The sequence below is a fragment of the Nomascus leucogenys genome, chromosome 23, assembly GCF_006542625.1.
Source record: "Nomascus leucogenys isolate Asia chromosome 23, Asia_NLE_v1, whole genome shotgun sequence".
Classification (NCBI taxonomy): domain Eukaryota; kingdom Metazoa; phylum Chordata; class Mammalia; order Primates; family Hylobatidae; genus Nomascus; species Nomascus leucogenys.
The window spans coordinates 29,002,281-29,028,840 of record NC_044403.1 but is presented as its reverse complement, the minus strand read 5'-3'; the positions used below and the strand labels follow the sequence as shown (position 1 = coordinate 29,028,840).

Genomic DNA, 26,560 nt, shown 5'->3' with positions numbered 1-26,560 from the left:
GGACATCTTGGAGTTATATAAGACCCCATTTGTACCCACTGCCAGCAAGTGTAGGTCTGTGCATTGAAGGGGATGTGGAAGGGCATGCATGAGGGAGGGGGACCCCACATTGGTGCCACCCAGCTCTCCACTCTCCCCTGCACCAGGGCCCTTGAGAAGTGATCTGCAGGCATGAGTCTTAATCCCGGCCTGAGAATGGTAACCTATGCCAGAAGGTCCATTAGGTAGCTCACACCCTAACTCAGCCACTGGGAAAAGTTCAAGGCGGCAAAGGCTCAGTTCTCAATGGCTGCCACGGCGTGCAGGGCGGAGCCTCTTTCACACTGTTGTGGATCGTTCTAAACTGTTTCAGAAGGCTGAGTGCAGGATGAGGGCTCGAGGAGCCTATTCCGAGGCCTGGGTCCCAAACGAGGCAAAGAACATCTATCACCATGAGCCAGGGGAGCCGCTTTTCATATGGTCTCCCTTTTCCTACAGAATTTAGCAGGAAGACCTGGTGGGAAGTACAGGGTCACACTGAAGGGAGGAGCAGGCAAGGAATGTCGGATTGAAAGTGTGATTAGCTGATTAAGAACCAAGAGAAAAATGATGGTATGCAAACTTTCTAAAGAAGGGCCTGGCTCTGCTAAGAGCAGTTACAAAGCATGCAACTTTAAAAGTATATGAAATTGTATGCTAGGAGCTTAGCATACAGTCTATCTTAAGTAGGTGCTCAATTAATGCTTTTGAATCTGAATCAGAAGAGAGAGCACAGGGTTGGGAATGGGGCACTCAACTGTGGGATATGATGAGATTTCCCTTCGAATAATCTGATCAATCTTTTATTCTTTAATTCAGTTTTCTCAATCCCCAATTTTCTCCTTTTTGCTCCTTTTTTTCCTTCTTGCCTTTGTTAAATGCCCAGGCATGCCACAGTACCAAGCGTTATCAGTACCAGCTCACATTCCTTTCCTTATTTGGAAAGAGGACTAACTTTCTGGCTCATTACAGACACCCTTTCCCCTTTCCCTCCACTTTCTTTTACGTGCCTACCCTATCTCAAAAAATCAAATGTTTAGCCAGCCAGGATTAGTTTAGACTGTATGACCCGACCCCGGCCAATGGGGAAGGACCTGCATCAGAAATAAAGGCTCTCGTGCCCCTTCGTTCAGGAGTGCTCTCATGGCAACTGGCCAAGGAGGCACCCCTCTGTGCAGAAGTAAAATTGCTTCGCTAAGAATCCTTCATTCAAATGTTCAGTCTCCTTAGGATTTTGAGCGCTATTACAAACACAACAGAGGTTTAAGGAGAATTTATCAGGACCCCTGAGTCTCCCCCCATGACACTCAGCTAAGCAGGGGAAAGTGGTATTTGGAGGATACATATGTGGTGAATCAGAAGACCTGCAGCATCTGACCTGCTGAGCTGCCTCTCTGGGCGCTTGGCCTCAAATGCAAGAGACAGATCACAGAAGTGATGTCCATGATCCAAAGTAGCCCTTACCTTACACAGGGCTTCTTTTCCAACAGGCTGCCCTCGGTGGGATGTGGGGGTGAGTTTCAAGGGTGGGGCCTCCGGGATTTGTCCCTGTACCCTCTGGTCAGAGACCTCTTCCTCTTCTGGGCATTTGCTCAGGGGTTGCTCAGAGCCACCATCCAGGAGCTGGGGCAGGGGGTCTTCTTCAATGGAGATGATTCTGCGGAGCGGCCGGGGGTGTGGACCCCCAGGCCCTGGCTCCCCGGTTCCTGGCTCCTCTTCTGTTAGGGGATATCCACTCAGGCCCAGGGAGCTTCTCCTTGGGATGCCAAACACCTCCTCCTCCTCCTCTGACTGGCTGTTGGGGCGGGGAAGAGAGAAGAGTTGGGAGGATTTCACAAAATATTTCAACACGGGCTGCATGACAGCTTTTGTGACAAACAGATAACCCAGGAGCATCACGTCTTTGGATACGAGCACTCCGGGAGAGGGAAAAACAAACCAGCCAGCATTCTGCAGCTCATTCATTCAACATGCTTACACTAAGTGCCTGCTGCCACTGCTGCGGCAGATGATGACAAAGATGATGATGATGATGACCAAGTATTAAGATGCCATTTACAGATGGACATAATCCGTGTCCTCACGGAATACTTGATTTAGTGGGGGACTAAAGCAATAATGACACAAATAAATACATCATTTACAAATTGTGAGACTGCTATGAAGGAGAAGGAAAGGTTGCGAAGAAAGATGTTTCAGACTCAGATATAAAGCACCCCGATTAACATTAGCAGGTGGCCTTGGCTCTGCTCCCAGCACCAGCCCTTACTAACTGTGTGTCCTTAGGTAAGACATTTCAACTCTTCAGGCCTTGCTGTAAAATGTGGCCCATCTGCTCTATTCCCAAATAAGTCAATGCATAAAAACAGACATGTTTGCAAAACATCCTCAGCAGTGGGAGGGGTGCTGTTGCTTTGGGAGGGCCCCCCACCTCCAGACATAGCTGGAGCCAGGTCTGCTGCTCACAGGCAGCTGTCCCCTGGACAAGAGGCTTTGGTTCAGAAGAAAGCCAGGCAGAGCATCGCCATTCACCTCTCCTTCCTCTCCCTTTCTCTTCCTCTTTCTGTATCCCTAGAAGTCAGAATCAGGAGTAAGTGGCTCAGAGGCCTAAATGTCTTCTAGAAGCATTTGAGCACTAAGGGCAAGGAGAAGCTGTAGGCAGTGCAGGGAATCGGGGAACTGGATGTGGGGGTCAATGCAGAGTCTGTATTTTCATAAGGTTTTGAGAGCAAAGGCCTCACAGAAATTGTCTTAAAGGAAGTTTGACAGGGAGGACCTTAAGTCCAGAATTGAAACACACATACACACACCACACACACACACACACACAAACACACACACACACGCATGCAGACTAGAAAAGAAAATGGAATGGGGATGAAGCAATGGGGTGACAGGGCCAAAGGAGAAAGGAACTAAATGAAGGACACAGAATATGCAGAACAGAGAAATACACTTTCTTTTGCTCCCTGATTTAAAGTATGTATTACTGTTAAAGATCAACAGTAGAAAGGAAAAAGAAAAAAAAAATGCAGGTATCACCATCCTGAAATTAACTGCGATTCTGAAAGATAAATTATGATATAGTGCTTGCTTGAAGAAGGGGTGAATTCGTTTGGATTCCTTGATATAAAAATAAAGGATTTGCAGCAATTAAAGCACCTTTCCCTTGACTATAAAAACAGTTTTAAAAAAGCCAAATGTCTTCCTTCCAGCAAACTTCCTATATATTGTATCAAGCTTATTAAGTGCTTATTTGTTTGAGAACACAATTGGTATTCCCATCTACTTTTACTCTGCTTACACACACAAAAGTGAGTATTTGTATGTACACATGAGCAACTATGCATACACGCACACACAGCATGTTTTTTCAAAGGCTTTGCAACCAGAAAAGAAATAGCCACTTAAACAAGCCTTAAAACAAAGCATTTCTTCGAAAAAGCTTTCTATCTGGGAAATTCTCAAGCACTACTGCCATTCTGTAATACCTGCATCACAGCAAGACTGAGTTCACTTTTGGTTTTACCACCAAGTTCTCTCTGCTTTCAGTAGGGACAGTAGCTACTTTTGGCAAAGTCTGCATTAGAATTCAGGGCTCACAATTTGTTGCTTACTTGATTATTGTCTGCTTCTTCCACTCAACCAGAAATTCAATGACACAGAGGTAGGTCCATTTGGCTCACTACTGTATATCCAGCAAAGAGCACAGCACCTCACACATATTAGACACTCAATAAATATTCATTAAGTGAGCATTTAATAATGCAGATTAATAGCAGGACCCATGTCTAATTTATTTTTGGAGGCTTTACAGAACTCAAAAGAATGTCTGGTACACAGTAGGTAATCAGTAAACATCTGTTGAATCAATCAATCAATCCATTCCATTCTGAGGAACCAACAGGCCAACCACTATTGCAGAGATTTGGCTCCCAAATTGTATCTCATTATTCAGCTATTTAGAACAAGAATTCATGATGATCAGGCCCGAAGGTTTTACTGATGAGCGGATTTACATCTCCGGAGTCACTTTCCCTTTGCATGTCTTTTTCATTTTATGCTTGCAGTCTTCAAGGTCTCTCTGGGTCTGATACTGAAGGGTCGGGATGCCTCTATCGCTCTGTGGCCATCTATGTGGACACAGCATATGCCAAAATGAAGAGTGGGCAGTGGACTGGTTTGTCTCTGAATGAGCTATGAGCCAACCCTTGGGTGCTCAAGTTCAATCACGTGCTGCCCAAGAGCAACAAAATGTGTTACGTTTGAGTTAATTAAATATAAGTCATTGAAACGATCTGTCAAGCATAGTCCCCAGCCTTGTCTGTAAAAGGAGTTAACTATTGGAGATTCTATTTGACAGTTTAATTAACCTTCATAGCCAATACAGTCATGTTCCTAAAAAACCAAGTGCATCGGCCGGGCGCGGTGGCTCACGCCTGTAATCCTAGCACTTTGGGAGGCTGAGGCGGGCAGACCACGAGGTCAGGAGTTCAAGACCAGCCTGGCCAACATGGAGAAATCCTGTCTTTACTAAAAATACAAAAATTAGATGGGCGTGGTGGTGCACCTCTGTAATCCCAGCTACTTGGGAGGCTGAGGCAGGAGAATCGCTTGAACCTGGGAGGCAGAGGTTGCAGTGAGCCAAGATTGCACCACTGCACTTCAGCCTGGGCGACAAAGCAAGACTCTGTCTCAAAAAACAACAACAACAAAAACCCCAAAACCGAGTGCATCCATTCTGCTACACACTCCATCTCTCTCTCCCTTGACCCCTCTCCTCTGCTGCTCTGCAGTCCCTCTCTGCAAACACACAGTAGGGTGGGGCAGCCTCAGAAGACAGTGGTCTGTCCTGGGGCCTTTGCTCTGCACATTCCCCCTCTGGCTTGGATGTCAGAACAGGGAGGGGCATGTGTTCCAAGATTTGAGGGGAGTGAGTGCAGCTGACCTCAGTTTCCTCACCTCTCAAGGGGTCAGCAGGCACTGAGTGTGGGCCCAGAGCCAGCTCCCAATGAGCCTGAGAGGAATGAAGGGATGAGCAAGTGGAGATGACTTACCTCCTAAGAATCCCTCTGCTGTCCACATATTTGCCTATCACGGAGCCAGATCTCTGTTTCCAACTTGCCCTGGAAGCAGCTGTGTTTGCCTTGGCTGCCTTATTTTTCTGTAGAAACACAAAATGTCCTCAGATCCATGCCTATTTGCCCCGACGTTTGAACAGAAAAGGGCTCATGGTTCCCACCTCACAGACTAGGCTCTACACAAAACTCTGAAGGAAGTAGGCAGTGTTCTGGTCTCCCTGTTAGCATTTAGCCACTCTTCCATTTTGCCTTCATCCCTTACCAGAATCCCTCCATCTCCTTTCCAGTTATCTAATCAAATGAACAAGTACACAGTTTAGAGCCTGGGGTCCATCATGCCATTCACAGGAGCACTGATGATTTGTGAAAGGAAAAGAAGAGATAAGTGTGTAATGCATATTTTCTATACATATTTCTAATGCATATAGAAAATATACAATAAACATTTACCGCTTCTGAAAAAATATATCTATATTTTTGAAACAGGGTCTTGCTCTGTCTCCCTGGTCAGAGTGCAATGGCATGATCACAGCTCACTGCAGCCTCAAACTCCTGCACTCAAGCAATCCTCTAGCTTCGGCCTCCTGGGTAGCTAGGACTACAGGCGCCCTACCATGCCTGGCTAATTTTCTCATTTTTTGTGGAGATGGAATCTTGCTATGTTGTCCAGGCTGGTCTTGAATTCTTGGCCTTAAGTGATCCTCCTGTCTCACTCTCCCAAAGTCTTGGGATTACAGGAGTGAGCCACCACGCCTGGTCAGACAGAAAAAAGAAAAAATATTTACAGGCATAAAAAACTCCGTGAATCTTTAATTCACAATCTTTTTTTATTTCTAAAGCCGCAGATGTAATGAGAAAGTAACTAGCCAGGAGGATCAATTAACTCGGTGTTCTGCCCGTAGAGCTCCTGAGCTAGCACGAGGTAGTTCAGCTCTTTGGTGGAAGCAGGCTGGGTGTGGATAAATTACTAACATCTGCAACACAGAACCTGGGTGGAGCAGGGGTTTACAGCCCCCTTTGCCTATGCTCCATGACAGCTGTCTTCCAGGAGATGAGGCGGGGGAGTTAGACTGCAGGAAGTCTCTCTCGTTAATTAGCCGTCCCATGATTCCCAATGATCCGTAATGAGAGGAGGGGCTGCAATGCTCCCGGAGCCCCTGAAGGTATGGCTCTGCTGATTCCAAATCAATCTTCAATTCTTATTGAATTTGTCCCTCTTTCTTTGATTCCCCACAGGAGTTCTTAATTCCGTGCCCCTTTCAAAGCAGAATGAGTTTGGCAGGTAAAGGGAAGGGAGGTGAAGGGATTCGGGTGACATTTGGTTGGAAGTTTTAAAATAAATTCAGTGTTACTTCTAAAACAATTATAACCATTATCATCATCAAACAAACATGTGTAGGCTTAAGTCTTGCTCTAATAGTACACACAGGTGGGTGGCAGAGATGTTTGCTGCCAGTCAGCAATGGAAAAGAAACTGTGGCGTAATGCAGTCCCTCAGGGATTTGCAATTATAAAGCAGGTCAGATCTAACTTAGGGCAAACCAGCTGCCTTCTGCTGACCATATTAGGTCCCACTGTTCAGCTAAGGGTCCAATCCACATCATCCCCTTTCCAAGAATCTTTCTCAAAGATTCCTGTCGTATGGAGGGGGGATGGGAATTCACTTTCCTCATGTGACAGCAGGGCTCATGGTCCAAGGTGGTAAATGACTTGCCTAGGGACACACATGAAATTCATAGGATGGTAACCCTGATGATTAGGAAGTCACATCAATCAATTTGGCCTTCATTTTTCTTCCCTTCAGAGCACCCAGTGGTTCCTGTCTAAAGGGGAAGATGAGTAAGAACATGAAATCCTAGGTTTTGGCCAGTGTGGTCCACAGTGAAGACCTTTAAATAAATATAGGATTTCATGTCATTTAGGAAAGTGTATATATATATATATATATAAATAAATACACACACACATATATACACATACATACATATATACACATACATACAATATACATATATATACACACACACCATATATATGTGTGTGTATATATATATATATATATACACACACACTACTTATAGAGAGAGAGAAAGAGAGAGAGCGAGACATGGTACTCAGGTATGGGAGAGTAGGGGTCCCTATAGGACAGAGAAAAATTGTTCATGAAATCAAGTATGAAAACAGTGAAATACACATTTCCGATGTGGTCTATGACAGTGTAAAACGCAAAATTTTCATCCAGATAAAAATTTAAATGAAGAAGAAAGCTGTGAGCATTTTGGTTTAGAAGCGATAATGACATTTCAACTGCGCCATCTCATGGATAGAACTATCATTTCCGCATCCAAGAAATGTGCGACCCTCCCAAATATTTTAGTCTTGTTGTGCCAAGAGGAAACTGCGTTACTCTGTGGAAAATTAACACGTTGTTACCCAGTAGGCCACCCTGAATTTTTATTATTTGCAAAACATTTTTATGCCATCATCCTGCCGAATAGATCCCAAGTGTCAGGATATTGCTGGGCCAGTCTCGACATGGATCTGGCTGTCCGGTGGACCACAGCCCTTGGTCCCCCACAGGTAAGGGAGAATCAGCCAATTACCTGAAAACGTATGTCCCGTTCATCCCGAAGGTGCTTGTTCCTTTCCCTGTGGATGGTAAAGGGGAATCTATTCAAACATGGAGTTTGCAGTTGACAGATCCAACGGCAGCCAATTCGCTAGTGAGATGGGTGCAGGGGAAGGTGTGGTATAGAAGTCCAGGGAGTCTGTGCAATCTCCTTCCATAGGGATGTGATTAATGGTAGAGGATAGTTTGTGTGTACAGATAGGTACACACAGATGTGGGGGATAGATTATGCCCTTGAAACACCCGTGGCCCATCAGGATTATGCATGGCCTCTCTTATCATTAGGGGCACTGCCTACAGAGGGGACCCCAGCATTCCAGCTCCACCTGGGAGCTTCCTGTCGGGCTCCCTCTTCCTTTCTCTCCGCACCATTCATTCATTCATTCATGCATGCATGCACGCATTCACTCAAATGTCTCCTGAGCACCCACTGTATGTCAGGCACTCTTCTAGCCATCAAGGTCACACCAATGACCAAAACAAAAACTTCCTGCCTCACAGAACTGTATTTTAGTGGAGGGATAACTGTTATTGAGAAAATAAAGCAGGAAAGTGGAGTAAAAGAAGCCAGAGTGTGGAGTAGTATTTCAACTACAGTGGTCAGTGACGCCTTCACTGATAAGACAGCATTTGCGCAGAGCCTTGAAGGAGCGGGAGAAGCATTCCAGGCAGAGGAGAGGCTAGGGCAAAGCCTTGTGCTGGGATACACCTAGTGTGAGCAGAAATAGAGAGGAGGAAGTAGAGTGCCCAAAGGGAGAGTAGTCAGGAGATGAAGCCAGAGAAAAAGTGGATGGTGGTCAGGACCTGTCTCTTCACAGCCCTGTGGGACACTGTACAAACTTTGATTTTTATTCCAAATGAGATATGAAGCTAAGGGGCTGGGGGTGGTGGGGGTGAAGCAGATGGCAAAGGAGTGTCAAGATCTGGCTCCCGTTTTCAAAGGATCCCTCTGGATGGGTGCTAAGAATAGATTGCTAGGGGCAAGGGTGGGGTCCTGACACTTGACGAATATTTGTAGCAACATGGAGGTCCTTGGTGACCTGGGTAAGAACTGTTTTTTTGGAACAGTGGTGGGGAAAAGGCCTGATTGGTGGGTTGAGAATGTGAAGAAAAGGAGTGGGGACAGTGGATGTGAACAACTCTTCTGAAAGTTTTGTTGTAAAGGGGTTGAAGAAATGGCAAGTAGCTGGGTGGGGAAGTGAGGACAAGAGATGTTAGACAAGAAACATTAGCGTACATTTGTAGGTATCTTCAAAAGAGATAAAACTGACAATGGAGGAGAGAAAGAACAAATGCTGGACTAGTCCTTAAGGAGCCAGGAAGGGACAGGCTCTAATTCTCGAATGTGAGTTGGGCACAGGGGTGCGGGGTGGTCTCTGTGATGAGTATGGGGAGTGCATCCACCATAACAGAGAAGAAGGCAGAGACATGGGCATGGGAGGAAGCTCTTATCAAATGGTTCCAGCTGTGAAACAGGAGCAAGCGTGAGGATGGAAAAGGAGGAGTCTTTTTTCCAGGACTTAAAGTAGGGGCAGTTGGGAAAGTGAGTTGACTGGGTCTGCAGCGCGACTGCAGAACGCACTTGGGGTTCACAGCTGGGAATTTCACCCGTTAACACAAGAGGTGGAGAGGGCAGGCCAGATGACCTCAAAGTGCTTAGCAGTTTTGTGATTCTATGACTCTTCTGGCCAGTGACCTCTGAACAAACCCACACTTTTGAAGGGGAAGGGAGGGCACAGCCATGGTTAGGCCCTGATCATCATAATGCAGCCGTTTATGGGGCACTTATTGTAGGCCAGGTGCTCCGCTAAGTGTGTTGTACACTATAGAAAGAGATTTAAGTTGGGCCTGAGGAGTCACCACCTGGGCAACTGACTTCCAATTCCCCTAGTCTTGCAGAAAACATTAGGAATGTGCCAGGGTTGTTTTCAGTCACCTGCATGAGGTGAGCAGGCAGGCACACAGCCAGGGCCTTCAGAACAAGTCAGGAGGGACACGGAGGTTATTTCACAAGTCCTGAGAATGGCAAAGTGAGCTGCTCATGCCAGAGGGACCCTCGCTCCGCGCGGAGCTGTGAGTTAGCACCCTTTCACCTGAGAGAGGACCTTGGGAGGCGTGGAAAGTCCCACCGTTTTTTGGAAAGCAGGCTGCGTTGTTTCCTGCTTTGTGGCTTCCTGCTTTATGGGGATGTGGCCAGCCCCATACAGAAGCCTCAGTATTTAAAGAAACATATCTGCTTTTGTTCGTATCACTGCTCTACTGTGATTCCTACTCAGATATATCATCTAGTTCTCAAAAGAAGCCTGTAAGCTAGGCATGGGAAAATTAAGACTTGGATTGGTTAAGTCAACTGCCCAAGGTCACACAAGCTAATGAGAGGAAGTGCTGGGTTTTGAATCAGATCCAGCTTCAAAGTGCATGTTCCTAATCAAGTGCCCTGAAATTGCTTGCATTTGTACCCACTGTCCTTTGGATGGCAGCCCTTCTCACCCCGTCACACCATAGCTGCTGTCCTGATTCCACCACCATTCCACCCCTGCCCTCCCCCGACATTCCCACTGTTCCCCCACCCCTACCTCAGCATTATCTCTCCCTTGATTCCTGGTGGTTTCACTGTGAAGGAGAGATCTGCCATGAGGTCTTCCCTCCACCTCTCAGCTTTCATTAGCCAGTGGGGCTGAAGCTTGGTAACCCTGGATCGATGGCACAGAAAGGCCTCAGGGCTTTTGTGATTCTGCACAGATGCTAGCCTCCATTAGAAACACCCGTAAGTATTTGTAGAGAGCTGCCTTGTCATTCTCCCCTGCCCATTCTTTTTGAATCTACCCTTTTATTTTTTTCTAAATGCAACAGAAAAAAAAGACCCCAAACTTGTCCTTATACATTTTGTTCTCTTCCTTTTACTAAAGCCTTCCTAAGAATCAAGACCTTCTCGCAAATGGATTATAGCTTGGTTGCCTAAGAACCCGTTTACATGTTGCCCTGGCTCTGAAGGCCTGACTGAATCATGCACTGAGCACAATCAATCTGAAACACATTCAGGTTGAAGCACTTTTCCATTTGGTAGCATCGTACATGCCAGACACAGTGAGCTTCCCTTGCTTTCACGAAAACAAAAACCTTCATAACATAACTGGGAAGTGATTCAAAACCACTTGCACTTCAAAAATCAGAACCCAAAGTCCTTCTGTTTCCTCACCATTCCCCAGGAGGTGCTCAGCAGGCAGTGACTTAGAAACTTCATGGGCAACATCAAAAATTCCATCTTTCCCCACATGGGTTTGTTTTTCTGAGGAGGGGAGGGTGGTGCACATTCCAGACCAGTAAACTTTGAGTTTATTGCTGGGGGTCTTTGAAGGCTGAGAAAGCTTTTTCTTGGTGCTCTGTTGGTGATTCCTTTACTCATTCAACAAACACGAACAGAACACAGCTGAGTTACGGATTTCCATTGTGGCTCCATCAGCGAGTAGCTGCGTCGCCTGTGGTAAATTACTTCATTCCTCTAATGTCAACTTCCCCATCAGTTAATTCCTGTGAATTAACCGCCCTACTCACCTAACAGTTTTGCTGACGATGAACGAGATAATATTTCTAGCATAGATTAAACGCTCATCAAACCCAGCTCTGCTCGCTTGTGATCGAGTACCAAGCACAGTCCTGTGAGGGACTCAGAGGAGTGGGGCAGAGCCTCCCCACCAGGAGGACTAAACTGGATGTGGGCGCGTGTGTAAATGGACCAAACATAATAGAGTGGCTACTGCATTGGGGACCAAGGGAATGAGGGCGCTCTCTCAGCAGGCACGTTTTTCCAGCACGTAGGCAAAGATGACCCTCAGACTGGTCCTTCCAACCCCAGGCTTCTGGGAGGTGCTCTCAGCACAGGCCAGTGCCCACTAACGCACCTTAGGAAATCCAGCTGCTTGAGGAGCCCGGCCTTCTCACGCTGCAGACTCTCCGTCACGCGGTACACTTCCCTGGGGAGGAGGCAGACACATTGCGGTGAGCTCCCAGGTGGAAGCCGATGCCCAGACCCCTCATGCTGGAGCCCAGCAGGTGATGCCGCGCTGGGGACGGAGGGCACTGGAGGAAGGTGGCCTTCTCCTAGAGAGCTCCTATGCTATGCAAGTGCTTTGGGCATCGCACATGCCCAGTTTGGGAGGTGAACTTATCCTCATTTCACAGACTCTGACCATCAAAGAAGTCTGCTAAGTCTTTCCAGTTCACACAGGCAATCCGTGACTGAACCAGGGTCCCCTCCTAACCCCAGACCCAGCCTCATTCCACAGCCACTTCACATGCCACCTGTGAATAGGCTGGATGGTCACTAAAGAGTGTGTCCAGGCTCCAAGCTGCCCTATCCTATCCAGACTTCAGGGAATTAGAATCCACATCCTTCTCCAGCCAGACCTTGAAGGGTGATAGCAGAATTTGTATCACCTTCTTTCCCATTCTCGCCCCACCCAGAGGCTGGTTCAGTATGTTTTTAGGAGCTCTGGAAGAATCACCTTCTCTTTCCCACCTTCCTCCCAAAGTCTCCAGACATCTGGACTTTTCACTATTGGGCAGTCATTTCTCTGACTTATGATTCAGCTGTAATGCAGGGATTGAATGTATCTATTATAATCATTGATATCACTGTGCAAACGTGTTAATTATAACAGGAGTTGTGAGGAAAGGAAGAGAGAGGCAGGGAGGCTGTGAATCAGGGCAACTGGAGGGCAACTCAGGTGGGGAGGTTTGTGGACACAGGGCTGTGTCTGGTTTGTTTACATTGATACCCTCGACGCAGTGCCTGGCGTGGAGATGTAATCAGCAAATAGTTGTAGGAAGAAAGGAGAGAGAGAGAGAGTAAAAGAGGTGAGGGGGAGCAAGGAAGGAAGAAAGGGAGGGAAGGAGGAAGAGAGGAAGGAAGGAACGAAGGAAGGAGGAAAAGAAGGAAGAAAAAAGAGGAAGAAAAGATGGGGTAATTGGGGAGGTCTTCAGCATCAGTCAGAGAAGGAAGGAAAGGAAAAAAATAAGAAATTAGGTGATACGGGGAAACTGGCTTAACTTCACAATTCTGTCTTCATTTTTCCTTCTGTGTTCTATACCATGCTGTAGACATTTTTTAATCACCCTCCGATCTTACTACAACAGTCCACAGTTTCACGTTTCCAAACTGCAGCACAGCTTTTCATGTAGGGAGCATCTTGCAAGTTGATACAGGCGTCACCTTCCATGGGCTGTCAGGGCTGCCAGGCTGTGCACACACTGGGCTGGGCAAACACCCCTCTGCCACCCCATCAGTATCATTACTGAACCGGCAAAGACAGCGCCAACATGCTGGCCCGCAGGACTCTCCTGCCAAGCTCCTATTTACCTGATTCCTTAAGCATGATGTTTCTTTTTTTCCCCACTGTATAGAATAATTGTAATGTCAATTTACAGCAATAACAGGCTGAATGAAATTCTAAGTTCAACTCAGACAATTCCAATTAAGCAACAAACCTCCTCTGCCTCCTGCAGAGACACAAATTCCTGACATTTTATTACCAATTATATTTAATTTCAACTTGAAGAAAAACAATGTATTTCCCATTATCCAAACTGGGTCTCTAAACCCCTGTCTGGGACTCTGCTCTGATGAGTGCTCTGTGAGCAGAGCTGCCTGCTCCCAACGCTGGGCCCTCGGAGCTGAAGATCCTGGTGCTGTGCTTTAGGGTCCCCCCACCCCACCCTGTATCCTGCCTCTCTCCAGGGGTGGCCAGGAGCTCACAGCTTTTCCTCTGCTCAGGAAAATCATTCACCAGGGACTTAAGGTCTGGGTTCTCACGGAGTGTTTTACCAAATAGCCAGTTCCCAAATTCTAAGTCTTCTCTGGCTCTGCACACACAGCACCGGTGACCACTGGAGCTATATATCCATACATATGTATTAGAAATACATGTGAATACAGGTACTGTTCTATTTGTCTAGTAAACATATATCTGCTTGGATATTTGTACATCCATATATACACACATATATTCAGAAATATATTTTTGTGTCAACAAAAGAAAGGCACTCTGAAAAAAAAAGACACTTAGATATTTGACTAAATGACCTCCAAAGTCCTTCTAACCTAGAGGCTCAAAGTGTATACACAGGTAATATGTAAACTGAAAGGGAAAGAACCTGCGTTTGTTTGGAGTGGTAATTGGTGCCGCGTTGATGGTTACCCTCAGGGAACTGCTGTTGGCTTTGTTTTAGGGGAGGGATGAGCTATGGGGTACTTCACAAGACATACTGTCAAGTGAAAACTGCAATGCAAATGCAGAACAGTATGCTTAGTATGCTACTGTTTTATAAAGGAAAGGTGTGTGTGTATGCATGCGTGTGCACGTGTGTGCACGCACATATATGTGCCTGTGCCTGCATATACACAACATACTCTCAAAGGATCCACAAGAAACCATGACCGGTGGCTCTGATGACTGCAGATCGGGGCCATGTCGGGGACACAGACTTCTTTTTGAGCACACAACCTTTTGTGCCTTTTGAATTTCCTGCCTTGTCATAACTACTTACTCAAAATAAAAGTTAATTAAAAAACAGAGTTGCCGCTTCTCAGCTGACCTTCATCTTTACATTATCTCTCTGCTTGATAGTTCTTTCTTTATCTCATTTTAAAATCTACTTCTGCTACCTTGAGCATCTTCAGAGATCAGGAAAATTAATTTTGCCTGTTCAGAATTCTTGCTGATCAGTGACTAAGCCTGTTTACCTCCCAACTACACCCTTTCCTCTCCCAGCTGCTCTGCAGCAGCACGGAGCAGCAAGACCCTGTCGGAGAGCAGGGGACTATCAGGAGAACTGGGCTCCGTCCCTGTTATCCGGCACTAGCTAGCTGCATGGCTTTGGGCATGTCACTACACCTCTCTGAGCCTTGGTCTCTTCATGTATAAAGTGAAGGAGGTGAACCAGAGCATCAAAGTCCTCTCCATCTGCCGGTCTGAAACCCTGCTCTATGGAGAACAAGCTAAGGTTCTCGCTGCACTGCTCTCCCGGCCTCCCTGGACGGGACATGCTCTCCCGGCCTCCCTGGACGGGACATGCTCCCCGGGCCCCAGCATGCTCCCCAGCTGCACAAGAAACTGCAAACTTCTTGAACACCAGTTTGTGAATGTTCTGGAGTCATTATTTCTCTCTTCCTCCCAACCCTCCCTCCTTCCCTTTTTTTCAATTCCCAGCCTCCAGAGATTGTGTCTCTTGCTTGGTTAATTAAGATAAGACTTCAGAAAGCTTTGAATCCTCATGCTGTGATGTGATGTTCCAGCACTGGGTGTTTATTTCCATTTGCTGTTCTAATGCTTGTGCCTTCAGATGTTTGTTGCTTTTAGAGCTTGATTGAATTTCGAGAGCCTGCATCCTTAATTCTGTTTGTAAAGCTAGATGCCTGTACCTTGTTGACCTCTTCTCAATGAGGAGGAACTGATTTTGCTTGTTCACAATGAAATATGTTGTCCTTCCACAATTGGTCATCCAAGAATTGGAATGGAGGGGCTTATGTTAAGTCAGCTACTTGGGAGTTTTTTTTTGTTTTTGCTTTTTTTTTTAACTAGGGATATCTTACTCGGGTGAATTCCCAGCTCGAACAGGTCTCCTTCCTTTTACCCCAGGCAATTAGTGCCAAATGGTACAGGATTCCGCACATAAGTCAAACCAGCAGAGCAGTTTTATTTAGGCCTATGGACCAAAATCCTGCCAGCAGTCAGACAGAGTGAGCACCTTCACTTTTGAACAAGGGGACTTAACATCTATCAAACAAGTTCTGGTAAGTAGCACTGCCCTTTTCCCTAAACTCAGACTTTCAGTACTACCTGGTACCTTTCAGGATCGGACACACAATTACGTTTTTCAGAATAAATGAATGAATGAAGAGTGCATGAACGAATGCGTGAGTAAATGATAGCCAGTCCGACTCTTGTAAGAATATTTTCTGCAGGCTTGTTACTCTCTAGGGAAAATCAGCAAGACATGCCTAACTCTTAGCATCTTGGGATAGTTACTTAAACCTCTGAACCTCAGTTTCCTCTTCGATAATGGCAGAACCTGCCATACCAGGAAATTTTTTTTTTTTTTTTTTTTTTTTTTTGGAGACAGAGTCTCACTCTGTCGCCCAGACTGGAGTGCAGTGGCACGATCTCGGCTCACTGTAACCTCTGCCTCCCAGGTTCAAGCCATTCTCCTGCCTCAGCCTCCCGAGTAGCTGAGATTACAGGCGTGCGCCATCATGCCTGGCTAATTTTTGTATTTTTAGTAGAGATGGGGTTTCACCATGTTGGTCAGGCCAGTCTTGAACTCCTGACCCCGTGATCTGCCCGCCTCGGCCTCCCAAAGTGCTGGGATTACAGGCGTAGCCACCGTGCCTGGCCCAGGATGATTCAAAGATCAAATGCGAGGATGTCAAATTATCGACATAAGTGAGATATATTGAATGCCCAGCACGGTACCCAGCACAGAATAAATGTTTGCCAAATGAGTAAGTCATTGACTATATGATACATGAATATACAAATAAACAAATGAGAGTCCTCCACCCTGAGCCTCAGAGTACATTTGTTCTAAAACCTAATACTCCCAAGACAAGATAAATTACCTCCTCTCTGGAGGAGACTCAGGGACTCCTCCAGCGTAAGGTGCAGACCTAGGTTTGATTCTGCCTCAGGTGTGCCTCTGCCTAGTAAACTAACCCCCATGGCTGGACGCCATTGGCAGGTCGGGCCCTGAGAGATGTGGGGTCTCCCTCTACTGGGACCACACAGTTGAATCTGAGGAACATGGTGAAAAAAATGGGCAGAGATGGAGAGGCGAGTCCAGGGCAGTGACACACGCTCCGTCAAGTCACAGGCTGATCCTGGAAGCCTTCCTGCTTCCTTCTGGTCCCTCTTGGCCTCCCAGGTCTCTACACAACCACAGTCACTTAGGATCTGTCTGCTCACTCAGCATTTGCCCACAGACTCCCTCATATTTGTTTGTGGAATAACATGTCTTTCTAATCACAGAATGCATTTTCTGAGAACAGGGCGGTACATTTCTGGTCAATTCTAGGCAATGCTGGACACAGAACCGGTCTGCTTAATAGGGTCAGAATCCTAGAAGAGTGTTAGAAGAGTCTAAGGGAGCAAGAAGCCCAAATCCACATTTCACAGGCAAGGAGACAGGGTCTCTGAGCGGCGAGGGGACACGCCCATAGTAGGGGGTGGTGCTGGAGGACAGCAGAGGAGTGGACAAAGGTTGGACTCACATCTCCTTCTCCTGGTGGAGTTTGCAGGCCTCTTGCTGGAGGCTTTCCAACTGCTGCTGAGCATCCTGGAGCTCCCAAGAGGTCCGCTCCAGCTCCCGGGCCAGCTCCTGGTTAGTGAGTTTCAGCTTGGTATTCTCAGCCTTGGTCTCATGCTTCTCGTGATGCAGGGCTGTGCACTGACCTTCCAGCTGCAGAGGAGTGGAAAGCAGAGGGGAGTGACGAGTGACCACCATTGTCAGGAGGGCCTGCCCTGGCCTCAGCTTGTTTTCCCCGCTTGGCAGGCAGGAACTGTCACTGCCACCCCTCACTGGCCTCAAGCCTAAATCAGCATTGTCCTCTCTTCAGTTCACACATATACACTCCTCTAGGCAGGAAGGGGCTTTCGGAGCACATCTTGTCTCTCCCCTGTCTCCACATAGGACCACTAAATAGTCCAGGAGGAGCTGCTCCACTCAAAAAGACCACAAGCAAAGGAACTTCCACAATCTGTCTGTGGGAATGGCCTTGAGATCTAACCTAAATCCGTCTTGTTGTCCTTTAAGCCAATTTCTTTTCCTTGGTCCTTGATGGAGAAGGGGAACAGCTAAATGGCCTGCTTCATCCTTCCCAATTTTGCACGCTGATAGCAAATCTATATATTCCCTTTTCTCCTCTCAACTCCAATTCCATTAATCTAGAGAAGCTTTTAAGGGTAGCCAGAAGCACTGAAAATTCTTAGGAAATAACTAAAACAGTTCAAACGGAACACAGACCTTTTCTATGTCCCTAAAGCAACTAAAAACCCTGCATTTTTATAGCTTCAGCTTTTCTTGGCTGTTGATTATGCTTTGCAGAGCTTCCAATCCTCTCACCAGAGGAAGAATCAAACCAAGGTACATATATCATAATACATTTAGTTTAATGAATGTGGCCAGTAAGGGGAGGAAGAAGTAACAACAAGGAATTTGGTGTGATTCTCAACAGGCTCCTGTGTAATCAGGCAAGCATGCAGTAATTAAATTGAATGGCAATCATTCATTTGAGGGATAAATCTAATTGCTAGGAACTTGATGCATAATAGAGAGGAAGAGAAAGAGTAGGAGAAGCAAGGTACAACTGTGGATGGGGAAATGGGGAGGCAGCTGGCAGTTCCCGGAGTAGAAATCATCTTGCCGCAGAAGGAAAGAGACCTACATTCATAGCTTGGGTAGCAGCAGCAGTGGAATAGTCTCTAGTCTTAGCAGGGCTGTCTTCAAGTGGATTTTAATGTGCTGCTAAAAATAGCCCTCTCTATTGAAATGGAAGCAATGTGTCTTCGTCTGTCCAGAGCTGTACTCCTTCCAGCACCAGGCACAACAAAACAGGAGGCCAGTGGCACCCTAGTCTGTCTCCCTCAGGAGCCCTTGCTAAGGAGTGGAGACCACTAAGTAGGAGGCTTGCCTAGGTAGTCAGTCTTTCTGGGGTCGTTAGCCAGGCACTCCCAGCCATAGAGACACAGCCATAGAGACACTGCCCTGCAGAAGGCACCACCCAGCCTACCTCCTGGAGGCTCAGGTACATCAGAGAGGAGTGTCTGGTGTCTGCATCCTTCCTGCAGGGATGGGAGCAGCCACAAAAGATGCCAATGAACCTGTCTAGGCACCACACAGTCAGGGAAGAGACAGGCTGACCTTGGAAGAGCCTGTTCCAGCAGAGGTATCCATGGCCTTTCTAGAGGGAAGAAACGTATCTGCAGCCTCCCCCCAAATATCGTGGTAGACAATGTCTCTTGTACCTCAGCATTCCCCTCTTTTCTTATACAGGAGGCAGGAAACAAATTCAAGTTTTGGCATTCTTATGGCTCCTGGGTATAATTATAGGAACATGTCTGCAGATACCTCGTGGGGGAATGCTTGGCAACTTTTCCAAGTTAAACACCTGGTATTGGAGAAGTAAAGGTTTTATCTTGGGATCACCTGTGATTTTAAGTGCTATCTTTTGCACGACTAAATAGTTCTTCTCAGGTTAAAAAAATCAAAAGTCCTTAAGTGAATGGCAGGGAAAGTGGGCAAGAGGCAGAGAAAAGGATGGAGTGAAGAGCCAGGTGCTCTGGGGCCATGGATGGCAACATACCCTTTTCTGCTTCTGGGCGAGCTGCTCCAGCTCCTGCTCCTTACATAACAGTTTCTGCTCCAGCTCTTGACTGCGGGCTTGAAACCTCTCTGTGTCCTGCCAAGCCGGAAAGAGGGACACACAGGACACAAATATAGCACACCTGGGTTATAGATTTTTTTTTCCCACCTTGAACCTACTCAACATCAGGGCCCATCCTATTAGACCATGGGGCTTTTCCCACAGCACTGCAGGACTCTGGTAACCTGCCTGCCCCATCAGGGAGGACCAAATGAGACAGAGATAGTGCAAGCACTTAGTGAGGCAGGATGCTAACTCCCAGCAAGCGTGGCCATGTCCAATGACTGCACCACCACCCTTCTCTCTGCCAAAAAAGGGGCAGTACAGTGTCAGCCAGTGGTGGAATACTGAATGGGGAGAATTGGGGCTGAGTTCAAACATCAGGCCTTGGTCTCCTCACGTGCAAATTGGGGGTGACTGGGGGAGGCAGATGACCCCTCTGACACCTTCCGACCTGGATATTCTGTTCCAGGTTGGGCACTGGCATCGGATCCCTTAAATTGGCCTCGCTCTGGAAACACAAGGCCTTCTTCTCCCTCTTGAGGGTCTAAGTGTTCATATTTTCCCACTCTCCTGGGCCCTGCTCCTCAGGATGTTTTAATATCTGCTCCTTCCCTGGGCTGGGCTTCCGCCACAGAGAGGTGCTGAAGCAGGTGAGAAGAGGCCTGGCTATGGGATGAGGAGGGAAGTGCGTGGGCTGTCAGGTGCCTGATGCTCTCAGCAGAGCCAGATCTGTGGTGTAAGGCCCCTGAGCCGAGCGGGACACAACTTGGGTTCCAGCCCTGGCTTCATCCAACCAACTTGCTTCATTCTTCTGGATCACTGTTTGTTCACAGAATAGAAACAAAAATACCCATGCCATCTGCAGCACTCCACTTGCCTGAAGGCAGAATGGAGGTACAAAATGTGCAGGAAGAGAAGAAACCATTGTAATTGCCATATAACTCACTACCAGAGCCCCCTGGGGTTCCTGTGATATGGAAGGACTCTTTCCCAAGGAGGACAGCGTGGGATGCTGCACTAGACGGGTGTCCTGGCATGACAGTGGCAGCAGTGCGGTGGTGGAACACGGCCCCCTCGGGCCAGAGGCCTCTGGATGCCTCCATTCAAAGGCTCAGGAAGCTCCTTGCGCATCCTCTATCGATGTTACCAGGTTCTTCTGCCCATTTTTAGGCAGGTAAATGGGCAGAAGAACCACTGGGACAGCTTGTGATTATCCTCATGTTAACCACATGAATGGCAGAGGTATGATCTGACCAGACAGCACCTGCTCCCAACATTTGCTTCCAGAGAATCAGCCCCAGGGAATCTGCCTCCTTCAGCTTGGCTGCTGCTCTCTCTGAAAAATGCTGGGAGCAGTGAGCGGCTCCAGAATCCCCACGATGATGTGGCTGTACCCACAATGGGCCTACAGAGCATCCTCACAACGCACCAGAACAGGGCATTGAGGGGCTCTAGCATCACATCCTGGGGTTGGAAGGTGCAAGTGATTAGGTACTTCCTTCACGGTCAAACAAACTGGTAAGTGTCAAGCCAGGATCCAAATTCTGGTCCGAGGGTCCAGCCTTTTCCATGATGTCAGAAACCATAGCGCCACTATCCCTGATCTATCTCCAGGCAAAAGCCTTTGTATCTAATGGCTTAATAGTGCTACAAAAACATCTGAGCAGTTTCCATGTTCACGTAGAAGGCATAAATCTAAGCACTGAGCTTTAAAGGCATTTGGTGTCAAGAATGGAGAAGGAGAGAGCAGAAGGGGACAGGGAGGCTGGATCACCTGCAGTGATGCAAACTTGTCCTTGAATTTTTTTCCTTTGACCTCTGCCCTCACCCATCCCCCATGCCCTGACACAGCATTTACTTCTGAAATCATGTCTTTTCCTTTAGCTAGGACCTCTGACCTGTAGTCATGGCCCAGGCAGAGGGGACAAGATGCCCCATGTAGCTCAGCCTCTCCGTGCAGGATGTCATTTTGGATAAAGGGGGTGGCTGTCCGATGGCGGGGACGTGGGGTGGGGAGCTGCTGTTCTCAGAAACTATTCTGGGGTCTGCTGGTGAGAAGGGTGTGAGTTCTGTCTGCTGTCAACAAGGTAGAGGGGCGAGAGCGACCAGAATGCTTTCAGGCTCTACAAGAGGGAGGAGGCCTGGAAAGACTGACAAGCCTCCAGAGGGCGCTCATTGCAGGACGTGACCAGATTTTCTTGAAAAGCATTCCGATTCCCTTTCAGTTTGAAGGACATCTGTGATAATACATAGAGCAGTAGTGTCGATAATCTGAGGCAGCATAAAACTTAAAACTGGTTCAAGAGAAGGGGTTGTGATAATAGCTAGGCTTAGTGCTGAGCGGCAAGGGAGGCTGCCGTCTAAGATCAAAGCCTTTTCTCCTGAGGACCCACCAAGTAGATAGTCCAAAAATGGGTACTAGAGAGTTCTCTGAAGCTTTTTTTAAATTTAGTTTTATGAACATGTTTCCAGAAGGATCCTGCTTACCTTGGCAAAGAAGAGGATTTCGCCAATCCTGACCTCTTGAGACAAATGGCAGGGCTTGGGAAGGGGCTGATAAGGGTCAGACCAGGAAGAGGGAAGGGAGTTACCACTTCCTCCATGGTATCTGTGGAAGGTGGGATTTGTTTTTTCTTGGCTATTAAATTTTCCACGTGTCTAAGGGTAAAGGATGGGTAGCACAGGCTCTAATGCTTGTCCACTTAGGGGAGCTGCTGGGCACAGGGTGAACTGGGCTGGTGCATTTAGGTGCATTTGCCATATAAATCTAGGAAGTCAATGTCAGATCACATTTAACAGGGAAAGCATGAACCTCCATCCTTTCATTCATTCACTCATTCACTTGTTCATTCATTCATTCATTCATTCATTTAACAAATACTTGTTGAGCACCTAGTATGTTCCAGGCACTGTCTACGTGCTGAGGATACCTTAGTTAATAAAAGATAAAATCTCTGCTCTTTTGCAACTTATAGGCTAGCAGCAGGAGATAGACACTCAATAAAGATAAAAAAGGATATTACATGTCCTCTGTGAAGGTGATAAATGCCTTGAAAAAAAAATACAGCAGAGAAAGAGGGAATCAATAGTGCATGGACGGGGGCACCAAAATCTTAAACTTGGGGAAGACAGAGCAGATATGTCAAGCTGGCTTCAGAGCCATGCCTGGAGAGCGCACACTTACCTTCAGGAGAAACTGCTCCTTCTCACTTTTGATTTGTTGTTCCATCTCCTCATAGAGATGCTGGATTTCTTCATCATAAGCAGCAATTTTCCTACAGAGGTGGCAAAAGGAGAGTCTGCGTTGAGGTTCCCCCATTCCACAGTGGTAGCTCCTGGAGCTCAGACACCAGTCCCCCACTCTGGAGCTGTGGGTCTGGGGGTGACAGCATAGGTCAAGGCTAACGAGCAGTCCCTCAGGATCAGCTAACCCGACAAGGGATGCAGACCACAGAGGCCTTGCGGGACCTGCCCCTGCAACTGGTAGGTTTCATGTGGCCTCTCCTCCTCCCGTCCCCCAGCCATCACTCCTAGATGATCCCTATGCTCCTCGGCGAAGCTTCCCTGGACCATCTCCCTTTATTTTATTTTATTTCAACACAAGCCCACAGGCCTCTGCCAGACATATCATCCCTGTTCCCACTGATCCCCACGCTCATGGACTACATGAAGTTGCATCGTGTGGGTTTCTTTCCTGTTCCGTTTCCTGGTTTCTCTTGTCCCTGTTTGCATGCTTTCGCTCCGCCTGTCCACATCAGGACCCTCTGACCCTGCACTCTCAGGAGACTCTCCCTGTATGCTTGAGTTTGTTTGATCCATGTTTCTCATGAGATTCTCAAGAGATTCCATGATGATGACAACAAGAGCTACCACACCCCCCACCACAAAGCAAAAGGCACACTGTCTAGTGCCCGTGCCATCTCAGGCTCCAGGGCACAGGCAGACAGTGTGAGACAGGCGAGGCTGGTTGGAGGATGGCGATGACAATGAGATGTCCTCATCCCCACTCTCCTCAGCATCCTCTCCCCACTCTTTCCTCTCCCCACTCAGAAAGTGAGTACCTAGGCATTGTGCTCCTATAGAGAGATGAAGACAAACACACAGCCATGGGGACAAGGTTTGTAGGTCATCCCCAGGGATGACCCTTTTCTGTTTCCCCCCTCTCCCCATGATACATCCAACTTCAATGCCCCTCCAAATTCAAACAGGAAAGATCTGGTATTAGCATTGGAACTGAAACTGGGAGTTACCACACTGAATTATTAACATTCCCAGGTAGTTGCATTTTCATACCTTTTTTGCTGACCATGCAGTGAAAGACCCTCTCTGTGGCCCCTACTCCCTATCCTCTCCCCATCCTGTTAAGGAAACTCTAGGCTCTGTGAACAGGCTAATGTGGCTCTCAAGGCCTGTTCTGAACATGCAACACACACACACACACACACACACACAAATTTTGGCCCCTGCCATTCTAAACTTAAATGATGGCAAGCCCACCGTGCCATTTAAGAGACTTCAATAATTGAGGAAACAGCCCTGGTTCTCAGTTTTAAGAGGTACTAGGAAGATTTCTGAACTGAACATAAAGGATGGGAATATATTTATTCCCCTGAGCCCTCCATCATTTTAACCCCTACCTCCCATGTCCACTTGGGCCTCCAATCCAGGACCAGACCTTCTCTGCTGTCCAAGACTTTGCCACAGCCCAATTTCTGTCCCTTTCTCACCTGCCAGCTGTTGGGAGAGCATTTTCACCATGTGCACAGGTGAACAATGAACAGGAGTCAGTTTGATTGGCATCCTTCCAGCTTTACAGAAACCACAAATCCGACCCAGACAAAGGAACAGTATGTGAGACTCCATGGTCAGGGACATTCATCACAGAGCACAGCCTTGGAGTTCCCTTGCTCGGCTGCACCCCCAAGACCAGAAACTTGATTTTGAGTGACTGTACAATAATGGCTCAGGGTGGGCTCAGCAAGAGAAGACAGTCCTCCCAGACCTCCACAAGCCAGGACCTTGTCTTTATGGATACGTCCTGCATCTCTTACTCTTTTTGGCTAAGAATAAGAAACCTCTTCTTTTTAAACGACCGATGTTTGGGATTGTTACTTTTGCTCTGAGCTAACTCATAAGAATTAAAATAAAATCTTGGAGGGAAAGTAAGGAAAAAGTCTCATGCTATTGACCCTGATACTTCAGTGACAGAAGCAGATACAGTTTGAAGGAACTTGCAGAAAGCAAGATGTTTTCTCTTGGTCCCTGGAATTACCTTCCTGTGTTTGAAGAAACTCAGATGCTAGATGGTAAATGATATCAAGGAAAACTTTAGACAGAGATTCCAGCTATATAAATACTGTAAAACTAATAAAGTAAGATGAGAGAAACTTAAACATTGATTTGGCTCTGCTAAAGCAATTCATATAAAGTTATTCATATAAACTGCTTACCATTTATTTCTAATAACCATGCAGGGCATTAATTCTATAATATAATTAAATGTGCTATATTAACTTTGATCTACGTTTTGATTAAATTAACACACTCTAAGTTTTTCATGCTCACATACCAGCTTGCTGATATGTGAATTAAGTTATTTTACAAACCACTAAAAAATAACTGGCAGGAAGATAGATACAGGGTTTGAAGAGTGCCTCCTCCTAGCCCTCACTCACAAGGGCTACGTCTACCACAAAGAAGCCCTAGGATTCCAGGTGGGCATCACAGACCCCGGGCCCAACCAGACTCATATATGGAACCAAGCTTTTGGAAAGCTGGTCTGCTGTGAGACTCTCCAGGCTTGAATGATTATGACAGGCCTGGGTTAGAACACACTAATCCCAGGAATGGGGAAGACTAAGGTGCTGTGCATACCAGTCATGTCACTAAACCAGCACAGGGATGAGAAGACTTGCATTCTGATCCCAGAACCAGCTCCTTTCCCCAGTGTGACCTTGGGTAAGTGCCCTGACCTCCTCACATCCTGGGGTGGTACCTGCCCTATGTTCCTCCCTACATTGTCATAAAGAACAAACGAGAGTGGATGTGAAAAGTGTCAGAACCACAGAGCCCTCAGTAAACGTAAGGGATTATTTACTGTTGTCATCTTAATCATGGACTGTGGAGGGCAAAGGGCAGTGCTCCCCAAGAGGAAGAGAGTCTTGTTTTCAAGCATAAAAGATCTGCTGGGTTTGGAAAGGCTGATGCAATTGGCAAGATGAAGAAGAAATAGCTCAGTCAATAAAAGTGCCTGTCAGACCAATGCATTAGAGACCCAGGCTGTGTGTGAGGAGGAGCTGCAGAGCCAGGAGCCTGTGTCTGCAGGAGCCCTGCAGTGGCTGCGCGGGCAGTGGCGGCAAGAGACACTAAAAAGATGTGCACATATGATGAGTCACATTCAGCAAGGCTCGCCATATTCTGCCATCAGGGTAAAGAGACAACTCATCATGTTTGCTTATCATACACATCCTTGTTGCCACAATTTCTAAAACCACTTCTATTACCTAATGCAGATAAACAGACTTTGAATTCTTCTCTGTGAAGATTTCGCCATCTATTCCAACCCTCATGGCCCCTTCTCTGAACTCTGATGACAGCATATGTCTTCATTTGATCATTCAACAATTAATCTTAAATAGTCCTGAACAACTGTTTCATTTGGGTTCATGTTGTCTCAATTAGGTTATAAACATGCAGGCATTTATGTCACCCACAGGGCCTGAACTCAAAATATTAATGCCAAAAACCTGTAAAAACTCAATTTACAATTTTGGGTACCAAACTCAGAAGCTCATGGACCATTTCGAGGGAATACTAGATACCATGGGAGTTAAAGAACTTCAGAGTTGGAAGGTTTGTCTGATCTAACTACCTGTTTTTCCAGTGTTAAAATTCTTGCGACAATACCACGTCAAGTACTTACCCAGACTAGGTTAGAATACCCCCAGTGACAGGGAACTTGCTGTTTCTCTAAGTAGTTATTTCATCTTTGGGATATTCTGGCTCACAGAAATCTGTCTTTCCATGACCTTATCCTTCTTCTGCATAAAAGCCTTTCATGTATTTCAGAACGGTATCAAGACTTCAAGGAGTTGCCTTGGGTTCAGGTCAAGCCTCTCCACTTCCTCCAACTGTGTCTCACGTGGATTTTTTTACAAACCCCTTTACAATTCCCTTCATGCTTCTTCAAATGGGCTGTAATGATCTTTCTCAAGCCATGGGAGTGCCAAACTGAATGCCCAGTGTATGAGTCTGATTTGTGCAGATTAGAGCTGACTATTGCTTCTCTTGTTCTAGATGCTGCATATCTATTCATACAGCCTAAAACCTCATTAACTTTTCTTGGCAGCCACATTGCAGTTGATGTATGCTGAACTCATTTGTTAACTAAAATCTCTAAATCTTATGTCTGTG

At 46.7% G+C, this 26,560-nt stretch overlaps 1 protein-coding gene across 1 annotated transcript in view; it reads right to left on the bottom strand.

The window, feature by feature from the left end:
• CRACR2A (calcium release activated channel regulator 2A) overlaps positions 1-26,560 on the bottom strand; it is a 137,050-nt gene that overhangs the window by 21,522 nt on the left and 88,968 nt on the right. The window contains exons 8-14 of the mRNA XM_030804541.1: positions 22,332-22,422; positions 19,085-19,180; positions 16,994-17,181; positions 11,631-11,702; positions 7,703-7,748; positions 5,076-5,182; positions 1,483-1,813 (exon numbers count right to left, since the gene is read on the bottom strand). Of these exons, the coding sequence (XP_030660401.1) occupies positions 1,483-1,813; positions 5,076-5,182; positions 7,703-7,748; positions 11,631-11,702; positions 16,994-17,181; positions 19,085-19,180; positions 22,332-22,422 (931 nt within the window). The remainder of the gene's footprint in view (positions 1-1,482; positions 1,814-5,075; positions 5,183-7,702; positions 7,749-11,630; positions 11,703-16,993; positions 17,182-19,084; positions 19,181-22,331; positions 22,423-26,560) is intronic.